Source organism: Hylaeus anthracinus, unplaced genomic scaffold (assembly GCF_026225885.1).
Source record: "Hylaeus anthracinus isolate JK02 unplaced genomic scaffold, UHH_iyHylAnth1.0_haploid 3, whole genome shotgun sequence".
Lineage (NCBI taxonomy): Eukaryota > Metazoa > Arthropoda > Insecta > Hymenoptera > Colletidae > Hylaeus > Hylaeus anthracinus.
Window position 1 is genome coordinate 1,923,196 of NW_026535284.1, and position 14,520 is coordinate 1,937,715.

The 14,520-nt window shown below is 35.3% G+C and overlaps 1 protein-coding gene across 3 annotated transcripts in view; it reads right to left on the reverse strand.

The window, feature by feature from the left end:
* LOC128894199 (uncharacterized) overlaps positions 1-14,520 on the reverse strand; it is a 294,902-nt gene that overhangs the window by 60,183 nt on the left and 220,199 nt on the right. For all 3 annotated transcript variants that reach the window (XM_054155770.1, XM_054155772.1, XM_054155769.1), the window contains exons 10-11: positions 7,968-8,130; positions 4,122-4,247 (exon numbers count right to left, since the gene is read on the reverse strand). In XM_054155770.1, coding sequence (XP_054011745.1) covers positions 4,122-4,247; positions 7,968-8,130 — 289 coding nt within the window. The remainder of the gene's footprint in view (positions 1-4,121; positions 4,248-7,967; positions 8,131-14,520) is intronic.

Sequence of the window (14,520 nt, forward strand, 5' to 3'; positions counted from 1 at the left end):
CTTTACTGAATTGTGAAATAAAAATGTTGGTAGTCTGTTTAAAAAATCGATGGTGACCCTGATATCTCCATTAAAAACAATGTTGGTGTTGAAACAATTCATAGATCCTATGTCCGCCTCGAAACGATGCAACTTTTATATACTTTTTTACAAAAATTTGTTTAAAAGTTATTTAGGATGGTAGAGTTAGCCGTCTCACCCTGTATTGTGGCGTGTTATGTTGCGCTACCTTTCATTACGGTATTTTATGTCTCCAGGTCCCTTGATTAATTCGGATAATCGAGGTTCTACCGTATTAATAACATCATTTGATCCGAGCGTAGCCCTCTTTCCATTTGCCAGCGGTAATCTCGAGAAGTCATTTCGCAGAAGGAGTTGCCACCACGTTACTGTCGTCGTCGTTGCGAATGGGATAACAGGTATCTCCCCGTTTGCGTCTCTGTCGGCCGAATGAAATCGCCATTGCCAATTAATTTCAGGCTCTTGGGATTAATATCGGTGCCCCGTCAGCAATCCTCGACCTCCTTTCTTTGGCTCAGCCTTCGAACGAGTTACCAGTATTCGCAGAATTTTCCTCTATGTACTCTCCGCCCTGAGCGGTCACGAGATAGAGAGAAACGGACGGATATCATCCGTTCGAAGTCTCATCGGGTTCTAGCGAGCGTCGTTGAACGTCGAACCGTTCGAAAACTTTGAAAGGTCTCCGAGGCTTGGACAGATGTGAGAGGGTTGGGCTGGGAACACGCTATCGACTCTTCATTCCACGGCGTTTTGGCAGAAATGGTAAAAAGCATTGTTTTCTAGTCGACAAGGGTTTACAGAGTGATAATACCCAAACTATCGTCGATATAAGAAAACCTTTCGGTTAAAAGTTAGAGAAGATTCGAAGGGAAACTCGACCGAAGCTACTATTTTTTGTTTTGGTACAGATGCCAGGGCTGTGTCACCTTAATCGCTATTTTTTTAATAGCTTAAATGCCTGGTTTAACTTTAACACATTCGCGACCGACAGATATTTTACGTTTCTAATGCCGAGTACTGACGAAAGTAATAAAATTCTGAAGCTGGGCATCGAAAATTTGTATCGTCAGGGCGAAGATAAAAATTAAAAAATATGTTTTGAAATATAAATGTTGTAAATATGTAGTGTATAAAATAAAAATATTTTCATAATTTTGTCACAACCAGGAACAGAATTTGAAGTGACGTGAATTCACGTCAGTGATCGCGAATGTGTTAACCGCTTGCGCTGGCAAAAAATTCACCGACGCGTGTACCAGAACGGTCCAGTGTAACTCGCTGGGAGATTTTCTAACTAATTTATTTTCGACTAATTTATTTGGAATAGTTTGTTAAGGGAATATAGAGCATCGATTGATTTTAAAATTATACAAATATAATGCATGTCGTTTTTGTTTCTGTGACAATCGCACGACGACGTACATATCACGTCGCTGGCGATTCTGCGATAAAAGCATCACGACGTGCGTGACACGTCTTTCCAGCGCAAGTGGTTAATAACAAAACACTGAAAAAAGAATGGGAGAAACTTTTGGTGCCTGAAGTAATAGCAAAACAAAAACTGGAAACTAGAATTAAGTGGAAATGATTTAGACGAACTTACTGTGCAGTGTTACACAGAATACCCGGATGCATTGTGATAAGCCTAGTGAAATAGAATAGTATAAATGTGAAAGTATAATAATCGAGCACACTAGACGAAGCTATTATGCCAAATGTTTTAAATAATGGCCAAGATGGAAACAGTGACGAAGATGTCAACCTTGTTACAAGGCATTTACAGTTTTCGATGAAAGGTTTAAATGATTTCAGCCTCAAAAGGAAAAAATTTGGCAAATGTTGGATGTATTCTTTTAATTTTGTTATAAAAGAGAATTGAAGACTGCAGATAAGAAACTGCCATGTTTCATCGGCATTCCAACTAATTTCTTCGCGGGTCAAATGTCCCACTTACATAATGATATTCCAGGGTGTCATTTGAACTCTGAAGAAACTAGCTGCAATGCTGATGGAACATTGCAATATCTAACTGAAAGGACCGTGAAAGTCTCAAATATCTTATCGAACACTATTGTTCCCTTTTTATTTCGTACTCCATACCTGAAGTTATCTACACACAAATTGTACTCATTTTATTAATTTTATTTGAAGTATTAATACGTTCCGTGCCAAGTTGTTTTTGCCCGACTTGTCGTGCAAGTTATTTGATGTTTCCACTAAAAATTTATATATTATCACTAGACTGCGAATCTTTATGCAAAATAAAATCATCGTGAACGTGCCCACAAAAATTGAATCTAAATAGGAATTTATTTCATTCTGCAAATATTATAACATGAACTTTACTTTCAATCTTTTTTATATTCTTGCATATCGCTTGCATTTTGTAGTTTCTTGCACATTCAAATTTCCTATAAATGCATAAAGATCCACAGTCTAATTATCACACAATATATCATTACATCATCAATAAGTAATTTGCTTGTTTTTGTTTGTTCTCTACTGCATTTTTAATGCCTCATTCTTTTAGTGGAAATATATTTTACAGAATTAAATTTGTCATAAAATATGTTTTCAGCCTTTTCGGTCGAGATGTGACTCTCGATCGGCATGGGCGTTTCGCACGGTAGGTCGAGTGGCGAGTGAGAGGCGACAGTTGGTTTTTATGTTAGATTTCGTTACCTCCAATCGATACATTTGCAATTTCGAAAAATTTTAGCAAACCAGTTGAAAGAAGATTTTCGCCAGCCGTGTGATCGAGTTTTAAGATCGAACTCGAATTCTTCCGAAATTCGGCTAAATTGAAAGCTCGATGTGATTCTTACTGGAACAAAGAAACATTACAAAGTTTGTTCTAGTCGAAACAAACCAGGTGGAAGACACGAAACAATTTATTACTGTGATACATGTCCAGATAAGATAAGAATGCATCTTGGCCAATGTTTCATAAATTATTATAACAAAGTAAAATACAGAATTTAATTTAGCAAAGTTAAATTCTTAAAGGTGTAAACATAGATAAACTATCAAAATATAACGTTTTTGTAAGATAAATTGTATATAAGATAATTTTGTTGCACCTGTAAGACATTTGACATATTTGTAAAAATCGCCTCGACCTGCTACCTCGCGCAGCCGAAAAAGTCGTTGACCGCAAAGGGTTAAATAGACATGGCTGCGTGTACCATTTACTTTGCACGTAGTTTGAAGGTCACGTTGAACGCTCATAAATAGCACATGTTCGTAATCATAATTACAATTACGATCTTATTTTCAGGTGTTTTCAGACATAGAAATTTTGTACCTCAAAACCAACTTCAGATTCGTGTTCCTCATTCAAAAAAATCTTAGAAAACAATGCTTTCGTCACAATGAAAAAATTTTTAAAAGTCACCCTATTGACGTGAATTATTTCAACTGAAAATTTTTCATTTTCGATTTTGACGAAAGCATGGTTTTCTATATTTTGGGGGGTGAGGAACACGAATCTGAAGTTGGTTTTTAGGTACAAAATGTCTATGTCTGAAAACACCTGAAAATACGATCGTAATCGGAGAAAAATTTGCGATTACGATCGTAGTCATGGAACAATTTGTGATTAAGGTTGTAATTGTAATCGTAATCACAACTCTGAAACATTTGATTACAATCGTAATCGTAATTATGATTTAAACGATTTCAGGCTCAAAAGGAAAAAATTTGCTAAATGTAGGATATATACCTTTAATTTTGTTATAAAAGAGAATTGAACAATGTTGATCGATACTAACAGAGACTTCTAGATGTAAGCCGTGTCCTTCAGATAAGGTTCTGTCCAACACTGATTGACTGCCATACTTATAAGTGAAACACGTGGTACGGAACGTGTTAACTAAAATTGAGTCTCAAACCACTCGTTGTTTCATTACATGGAAAATTCTGTTATCTAAACACATTTGCCCCGGGTTAGGTCACGTAACGAAGGTTCGACCGTACTCGAAATGTAACCATAGTATGTTCCCAGCCCTGGAGCCGCGATTAAAGTCGAAGAATCGGGGAGACAGAGCCACGTGGTAGGACCGAGCGAGCTTTCCGAAGGGATGTGTAAGGATGCTACTGACCTGCTATACTATAGAGGGAGACCGAGCTGTCTCTAGAGAAGCGAGCCGAGCCCCCGAGGCTTCCAAGGGGACTCTTACTGCACTGGTAGCTGCGAAGCGGCTTGGCCGGCGGCACCCCGCCACCACCTATCCAACCATCCGGAAAAACCAAACAAAAACCAATGTACCCAGCTGTTCCAGCGCACGTCGCGTTTCTCCCCGAATTAGTTGCTTGCTAATTCGCTTGGTAAAAGTGCACCAACAGAAGCGAGCGGCTCTCGAGGTACGCGACAGGACGTATTTCTACAGACGTGGCCAGATTAACACGTTCATTGTATAGGGATCTTGCTTTCGATGGAATTGTTCTGAACTTCTGCTGTAAGAATTACCTAATAGCCTTAAGACTCCTCGACGTATTGTCTATGTTCTTTGTACGAGATTGTCAATGTTTCTTGGTCGTAGGGGCTCTGACAAGGTACGTTTACAAAGTCTAAAATTCAGGAAATTTTGAAACATATAGGCCGCATGGGGTGTCACACAAAATATAAACCTATTTTTCATGACATGTGGCAGATTACAAGAGTAAGATCATCCTCTTTTGTTGAAAAGAAAATTAAGGTACCCTGTACTAGGAGAATCTGGCTAAAATTTTGTGCAATAGTGTTTTTAATTTTATCGATGATTGTATTCATTTTATCGCATCGGTAGTAAAAAGAAAATTGTAAAGGTGAATCAATATATGCGTGGATTCTTCCAGTATAGGGTACCGTGACTTTAATCGAAGGGGTTAATTTGGCTGCGTTAGTAGTCCTTCTTGGAGCATACCTGCGACAAATGGGCAGTTTATGTCGGTCAACGTTTCATAGCGAACGAAATTTCTCTGTCAACGACTTCGCGGCTATATGCACTCTTACGTTGCGTCATAGCAAAGACGTGAATCACGGATTGTCGCCGATCATCGAACTCGACTCTCCGTGATCGCCGATCGAACGGATGGTGCGCAAAGAGGAAAGTCAAGCGCCCCGATGATGCATGGGAAGGACAAATGCTTGCATTCGACTGGGTGTTAAAAGCTTGGATCGATTAATTGTGTAAAGCGTTCAAACGAGTACGGCTGCGTCGCCCTGCCCAACTCGTTGTCCGCGTTGGCATTTGCCAGCGTTAGGACAGAGACAGTGGCTCGCGCTCTACATGGTCGGTAGCTTTGTTTTTTCATTGTTATTCGTGCAAATCGAAAATTTTCTCTTGTATTTCGTATTTTGTATATTTCCTTTTTCCTAAATTTAACCCTTTGCACTCGAGGCCTTTTTTCTGCTATCTATCAGTAACTCGAGATGCTTTCTTAGCATTCTATTGTCACGAATCCTAAGCTTAGATTAACTTCGAAATTGAGATCCTTAATTTGAGATTTGAGTATCAGGTCACCTTTGCTTTGGACACTTCGAGTTCCAAAGAAATTAAACCTAAAGAAAACCCAGTGGTGACTGAGAGTCACCTCTCGAGTACAAAGGGTTAAATGTATATAAATATCGAAGATTACAACTTGAGATTTATGACATGTACATTACGAATCCTTGAACGTAAAGAGAGATCCCAATATATGATGTGTTAAAGCAATGCCTTTGGAAAGCTAATGTAACGAAATTCCGAAAAAAAGAGCATCAGCTGTACATTTTTAAATCCAATTTCACGAATATTGGATGAATATTAATTAACATTAATTAATTAATTCAGTAATGAACATTAAATCCACGCTATATTAATAATGAAATATTACCAGGCCTTGTCCTCTCTTATATTTCTTTAAATTTGTACGTGCACATATATGTATTATAGGTTCGGATGACGCTGTTCGCGATCTTTGCATCGTTACTCGTTCGATCGAAGGAAAATAACGATCGTTACGGCAAGCTTGGGTTAATCGAGGAGAAGCGTTTGTGTAGCAAGTGCATCGATTATGGTCAGGACGATCGGGATTGCGACACTGTTTCAGTAATAGATAGCGTGCGAGATAGCGAGTAAAGGGGCATCGTGATACTGGATTTTACTACGGTTCTGCGATCACCTCAACAATAACGTATACAGACGATACTCGCAACAGTATTTCCCTAATGGATCTATCGATATTTAAACAAATTTCTGCACGACGATACAGTTTTTAATGCTGGAGGTACTGGCGCATACGTTTGGACACAGACGTTTAACAATTTAGAGGATATTCTGGGCTAAAGTTTCCGAAGGTGAATCTGCCTTATTATGCAGAGTGTTAATTAATATACGAGTGCATTTTTGAGGATCAAGTCTTCACATAATTACAAATCGAAAAATCCTGTATCATTCTGTGATCTGAGGCTTCGTTATCGAGATATAAACATTTGAAATTTATAGGTACTCACACAGGAGGAATATACATCGGTTGCATACTCACTACTGAAAAATAACTTGGGAGCCTATAATAAAGTTTAGGCAAGGAAGTACGAGGTCATTGACCTCGTAAACTTCAATTGCGTATATCTCGATAACGAAGCCTCAGATTGTAAAATGGTAAATGACTTTTCGATTTGTAATAATGCAAAGACTTGATCTTAAAAAAGTGCCCACATATTAATTAATACCCTGAACAGGGAATCTTTAAAACAGTGATAGTATAGTGTCATCAACGAAGTGTACCTTTAGAGGCTGCTTATTTTTTAAAATCATGCTTTAAACTCTGCTCCATTAATACAAAGATGAAGTTTTACATACATTTAATAGTGGCGAAGACGTCTCCTCTTGAGGAGAATATCAAACTTTCAACGTGTAGACCAAACCGAACTCTTGACGAATAAATATTGTACATACATTAAACTTTCATTAAAAAGAAAAGTAATTTGAAAAAGTCATGAGATAGAATTCGAATTACAAATTGTCGCATATAATACAGCAGAAAAATACCTTTTGAAACTTCAACCGTAAATATCTCATCAACTATAACTGTCTGCAACCAAAACTAAACAGGGTGAACCAAGTAAGTGTAATAAGTTATTGTTACACTTTACCATTACCAATGAAGTTAGGAAAATGTTAAAGGAAGATGATGAATAGATCAAAAAGTGTAAGAATGTCTGTGCATTCGATAATTGTATTACTTATATGTGTGTATATATATATGCAGTTCCATTGAAAAGAATATATATATATATATACATGTGTGTGTGTATATATTACGTATATATTACATATTGATATTATATCAACAATTGAATCCTTTCGTCTTTCTGCAAACTAATAATCTGTGTACCCCTTTAGTCTATCACCTTTTTACGTAGAATGGTGAAAGGATTCAATCTTTGCAATTATCGAATGCACATGCATCATTACTCTTATAAAAAAAATGTGGCCTTAGAAATATAGTACTCATTAAACTCTTCATCTTTTTCTTTTGACATTTTTCTCTAACAGCACTAGTAATGGAGTTATGCATCACACTTAATTACCCTGTGTATCACCTGTAGCCAACACTATATCGTTATTTTTAATACTTCAAGCTCTATCACTGTGCAAAGGCTTATTTGAATATCAAATTCCATCGAGAAAGTGCCCTCGTCATCTCAGGGTTTATGAATGAGTCGTAGCGACTCTGGTCGACGGATGCGTTTCGGCGTTCGAATCTACGGGAGACAGCATGGACGAGCATGGGCAAGCAGGGGTATGAGTTACGTACAAGGCATGGTAAGCAACGAATTATTCGTTACACTCCAAATGGACGGAGTATCACGGGTCGTTGGAGTCATCCAACCGATTTTCGAACCCGTACCGTCTCGCGTAAACTACGCTCGCGCGCATTTCGTATCAGCAATCGTTCAACTTTTGCGAAGTCTCGTGTACCTGGAGTGGTGAGAGGTTTGGGTTGCGTCGGCGTCGCGGTTGGTCCACCGACCACGGACGACGCTGCTGGGCTGTACGCCCTCATTAGCTGGCCCCCTCGTGGCAGGGTGCTGCTGCCCCCGACATAGTAGCCACTGCTTCCGGAAGTAGAATTTTTCGCCGTCTGAAACAGAAAGGATACCAGAGGTTAGGCTAAACAATATCTTTTAAAGGGGAAATCCGCATTAGGAATACAAATATTAACACATTCGCGACCGCTGACGTGAATTCACGTCACTTCAAATTCTATTCTTGATTATGAAAAAATTATGAAACATTGTAAACCCTCTTTTTGTCATTTTCATCTTCGTCCTAAAAAAATAACAAATATTAATACATTTGCGACCGCTGACGTGAATTTACATCACTTGAAATTCTATTCCTGGTTATGAAAAAATTATGAAACATCGTAAACCCTTTTTTTGTCATTTTTATCTTCGCCCTAACAATACAAATTTGCGATATCCATCTTCAGAATTTTATTATTTTCGTCAATACTCGGTATTATTAGAAAAAGCATCTACCGCTGTCTACGTACTGTAATATTACAGCAAAGTCATATTCTCGATCATTGCTTAATAAACATTGTTAATAATTAATGTAACTATTGTCAGAAATTAATTATTAGTTATTTCAGCTAACAGATATAACGATATAAAAAAATTTCTCATGATTACTGTGTTCGACGAATACTTATTCTGAACCGTGATTCTTATTAATATTTAATCGAAGACTGAATGTTACTATATGCATTGTAAATATTCAATTAATTCGGAAGATGTACATATTTAATGCATTTTAAAGTTTCAGATTATTATACCAATGTTTTTCGAGAAAGTAATATTTCCGAACATGAAATGTTGAGAATAAAATATAAATAAGTAATCGTGAGGTATTTTTCTATATTTTAATATCTACTGATTGGAACAATTAAAACTTAATATCTCCGTCATAAATAAACATTTGTGACACATTGTATAAAGTTTTCCACAAGAAGATGTCTACAGATAGTGCAGAGTGTTTATTGTTTATTTTAACTGAAATTTCACATATATTAATTTGACAGATAATTGTTACAATGTTGTCGCTTTCACAAAAACAACGTATTGAAACCGATAAAGCTTATTATGCAACCAATCCTCAGTTTTCACGTACAACCAATTTCAGCGTGAAGCTCATTTTAGATTAGATGAATGTGACAATAAACAAACTTGTCGCATTCGAGGAGAAGAAAGTTCTCAAATTATGGTTGGCTGGTTCGCTGTTATGGCGAATGCACGCCGCTATAATGTGATTATTACCGATCTTTATGCCTTCAACTTATTGAAATTTACGTTTCTGATGTGTATTTTCAATAAGATGAAGCAACAGACCGTCAACACGAGCGCGATAATGTCGTTACGTATAGAGTCACAGACTAATAAATTGTTTTTTCTCCAGGAAACAAAGTATGTAACGATTTCTATCACTTTTTTAATACTAGGTTTACGAAGTACGGTTATTTTTACCAATTTCACAAGGTTTTACAGAATTGTTTACACTTTTCACAAAACACTTATGCTGTATTTTAATCATAAAAAGGGACAAGCATATATCCAAATTCATTTTAGTTCAAGCCTTCTAATTAATTTTAGAGAATCGACTTCACTTATCAAATTATTGCTTCAGTAATAGAGATCAGATAAGAAATCTCCGTAAGCCTAGTGTTAAACTCCTTAACGAGATAGTACGAGAACGGATAATATCGAAAAATGGCCATTTTGATAACTAATGGAAAACAAAATTTCTCCGCAATATACGTTTTTATGTTATAAGGAACCAGTAAACAATACGTACTTAATTCGCACGTAACGGGAAAGTTATACTAAACACGCGTAAACAGTGAAATTATATAACGAGCACGACACACTTAATTAATGTGTATCATCCTTGTATTCGTCGGATGAAAGTCTGTTTCCGCGTTAATTATTTAGAAAATTACGCGGAAATTCGTGAAAGATCGTGTGTCTAATAAAATCGAGTAGTTTTGCTAATTTCTCACGAAACTTTCCACGTTCTACACGCAATTGCATTATTTTTTCTAACACATTCACTGGATCACTGTAAACACTATACAGTAATGTCTCCATGTCTGCATAAATTTGTCTACGATAAATGCACAGAAACCAGGCCCACCACTGAGGGTATATCTCTTGAGGGGTCCAGGAGATCGATCGCCGAGCAGTGTAAACATAATCTGGGATCGGATTACTCGATGAGACAATTTAATGCAATGGTGAAATTTTTTTATTATTAACTTTTTTGTTATAAAACGTTTACCATCATATTCTTGGCATTTTTTAATTAAAATGAGACCAAACGCGACATAATTCTCAATATATTTACTTGTAACAACTTACTATGCATCATATATCGTAGAACAGTAACTAAAAAAAGATGCATGGCAAATATCATCCAAATTATATCGTGTTCGATCTCATTTTAATTAGAAAAATGCCATGGATATGATGGTAAAAGTTTTACAAGAAAAAAGTTAATAATAAACAAGTTTTATCGTTGCGTTAAATTGTCTCACCGACATACCCTGGTGTTTTCGCTCCGTCGTCTTCTTTATTCGTTGTCTTTTTCCATGTTCGAAGCTCGTCGACAAACATCAGAAAACATACGAACTCTACGATAACTGCACAAGGTCAGTCCCGAGCTTGTCCAGTTATGGTAAATTTTACTCAATTACAACGGAACGTGCAGTATGTCGAAGATAAAAATGTTTGCTCTAATTATTTAAAGCAATACGTATTTACAGTTATTCTATAATAACTATGTTGCGCTACAGGTAAGCCTTATCTATAATTGAAGCAATTAAATAGAAATGCGTTTGCATGAATCCAAATGAGCGAGAAAGCAATGAGCAAGTCGGAGTCTGCATGGCAATCAACACGATATAGATCGGAGCCTCGTGTTTCTATTTTATCTTCACGTCTCGTCGAATTTTTGTGGACAACCAGTCCCTGGTAAACCGAGTCTACAGATTTAACGGAGATTTTACGATTCATAAACCAGATGGTCTCGCTTGTATGCAAGGCTCGTCCGCAAGAATACGAAATAACATAAAGTAATTGCGCATCTCTCGTAATATCTGCTTTCGCAAACTTTGTTTTTTTTTCTTAGTTTCTGACCTATGGGGGAAGAAAGTATTGCGTTAAGATGCTATGGTCATATTTGGACCTAAAGAGACGTATTTTTTTCAAATGTGTGTACAATATATGTGTGTTCTTACATGTGTATATATTTGTTACTATAATTGATTTTCAGTACAAATTATAACCATTTCGTATATTTTTATAAAAATGGGTATATAGATTAACTTCCATAAATTTTCTTGTTCCCCTTTATTTACTTCATCCGTGCTTTTTCCATTCACATATGAAATTATATCTTTATATAGAATGAAATTAATTATTAATTTTTTGCATTCTACATAACTGCTTAATAAAAACCTGCAATTTTTTTTTTTTATAACGAAAGCAACAGAATGTTACCATCAATTATAAATTCAACGCGACGTTTCGGTCATGCAATTAGTGGCTCTATTCAACTTTCATAAATTGCATTCTGCGCAAAAATTAAAAATGTTTAGTTTAAAGTGAATATTTGGGAAGGAAGAAAAAAAAACTAAACAGTTATAAGGCATATGAAACCTGATCTACAGTACTGTGCGAAAGTCTTGTGAAATTACACATAAATAAATCTATGTTAACGAAATAAAGATGATGTATATTTATTATTGTGTTTTTATATATACTAATATACTATACATACATATAATAGTATTGTAACAAATTATTTAAAAGATTTAGAGGAGTCTCGATTTAAATATTACTGAACATGTCTGCGATTATTTAGACAGAGCAAGAAAAAACGGGAGCCAAAAAATATACATGAACTGTATAAGGTAAATTAAGATAACAATCAAGAATGGTCGACGCTGTCACAAGGGTAAAAGAAGTAGTAAATATTAAATTCTCCTTTAAATTTATAATATTTTCATCTAATTCCGAACAGTACACTGTACAATAATATCGGTAAAATAAAGTATAGAAGCTGAATCATTTGCCGTAGAGCTCTAGCGGTGAAAATGTAAAAGACGTAATGTACTATAAGTGACCTAAGATTTTTGCACAGTACTGTATATGAAAGTACTGTTCGTTTAGGTAATTATTTTCTCTTAATTAAATAATTATGCAACTAATGTGTCGGAAAGTATTATGTCACATTGGTCCCTGTTAATTGTTTTATCGCCCTGCTCGGTTAGATTACAAGGCTCCAGGCGTTTCGAAAGTGGATTCTCGTTGTTAATGACAGTCGTTTTTCCTATTTCGCGCCGATGGAATCGTTCTTTTCGGCACCTTGCATAGCGCTAGTGTTTTGAAGCGCTACGTATTATGTAACACCCGTGTCTCAATTACACAATTTACATTGATCGCGATCATGATAGCGCTTTCGCTCTCTTCAACGATCGAACAATTTTATTCCTACCGAGGATGCGTCGTCAAGATAAGAAAACGGTTGAATTCTAATTACATACTCCAACGCATGCCGACGAAAATTAAGAAACAAAGCGTTTTTATAATGCGAGAAGAATGTGCTTCGCTAATCGTGGTGGAAATTGTCCCATATAAATCACAAACATGTGACGTTAATGACGTGTAGTACAAAGCGTGCAAAACGTTTCTGACAACACATCTAAATCGTGTAATAAGGAGCTACCGAACATAGGAATATATTTTTTATCTAGATTAATCAAAGTATGTAATAAAGATAACCATATATATTATAAATACATGACGTGTCACGTGACTTATCTAGATTGTATAATAACCTTAAGCAACAGGAATATAAACAGAAATCTATTTCTTACCCTAAAAGAACAGAGTAACTATTTAAAATTTCATGTGTCAACCTAATGGCTGTGATATAAATGGTTATAACTACATATACTGCAGATCTTTATGCATTTATAGAAAATTTGAATGTGCAAGGAACTACAAAATGCAAACAATATGTAAGAATATAAAAAATATTGAAAGTAAAGTTCATGTTATAATATTTGCAGAATAAAATAAATTCTCATTTAGGTTCAATTTTTGTAGGGACATTCGCAAAGATTTTATTTTTCATAAAGATTCGCAGTCTAGTTATAACTTTGGCAATTTTTACAACGTATCGTTTAATAAGGAGTTACGGAAAAAAAGAAAAGATATTTCATCTGGATATGTCGAAGTATGTAACAAGAATAACCACATATATTGTACACATACCATGATACAAAATGAACGAAACAACTTATCTAAATTCCATAATAAGAAATTACTAAACAAAGGAAAATACTCTTTTTTAAATTAGCTTACTGGTGTTAAGTCTTTGCTGGTCAATTTACGAAATTAATTACCATGCTCCATATCTTCATCGATTTAGAAATTTACGAAGCTTAGTTGCTTCCGCGCCGCTAGTACATAACGAGGCGGAACACTATTGTGTTAAGAGATAATAACAGTCCACAATAACGTTCAAGAAGGTGGAAATTAAGTGCTTATCTCTCAATTAAAGTAATTCAAGTAGCAGAGAATTTGATTATAGCGTGTTTCGACAATTTCTTTGTTTTAACATGTAAAATCCATCTACTAAATGTTGTCTTTTCTTTTTATTTTTCATCACCATTACTGAAAGTCTTTGAAATAATCGTCGCCTACAAACGGCACGAACGATAGTAATTCTACCATGTCTACATATCTTTCCAGGCTTTTCCTCATACTTTATTAATTATGTATTTTCCCTGTTTATAAATTCCTCACTCTTAAACAGCATGCACTTTGACTAATGCAGATATGGCAGGTATTCATTACAGTATTTTCTTTTTCCGTCTCGATTCTATGAACACATGTATAATACATGGATAAAAAATTCATACTTTTTTTTTATTACATCAAATGATTCTCATAAATTTACTAAAAATTCGTTTAATTTGGCTTGCGTACGAAACGCGGAAAGAAACAAAAACTATAAAATGGCATATGAGTTAATGAAAAGAAATTCCTTATACTTAGAAATACACAATTTATGTTTATACGTAGATATGTGTAGATAAAATTTCTTGATATAAGGTTTTGCTTGTTTACGTAGGCTTTCTAAGATTTTACTTCAAATTGTATGAAAGTGTATTACATTATATCAAAGAGTATATAAATATTTCTTATCAATAAAGATCCTTTGGCTTTGCCTAAGACTGGAAACGTTAATTTTAAATTTTTAAAATCCCATTTGGGTTTATTTTTATGAGTGGAATCATCAATTTAACATGTTCTTTTCTTAATTCTTGACTAAAAAATATTGTCTCGATGAAGTTATCCAACATTCTACCGTTGGAATTTTCCGAAAACAGTGCTAGAAACTCGATTCATAATGCGTACAAAAAAATCTTTTAAGAGTACAATTTTTGGCCAATATTCATAAAAAT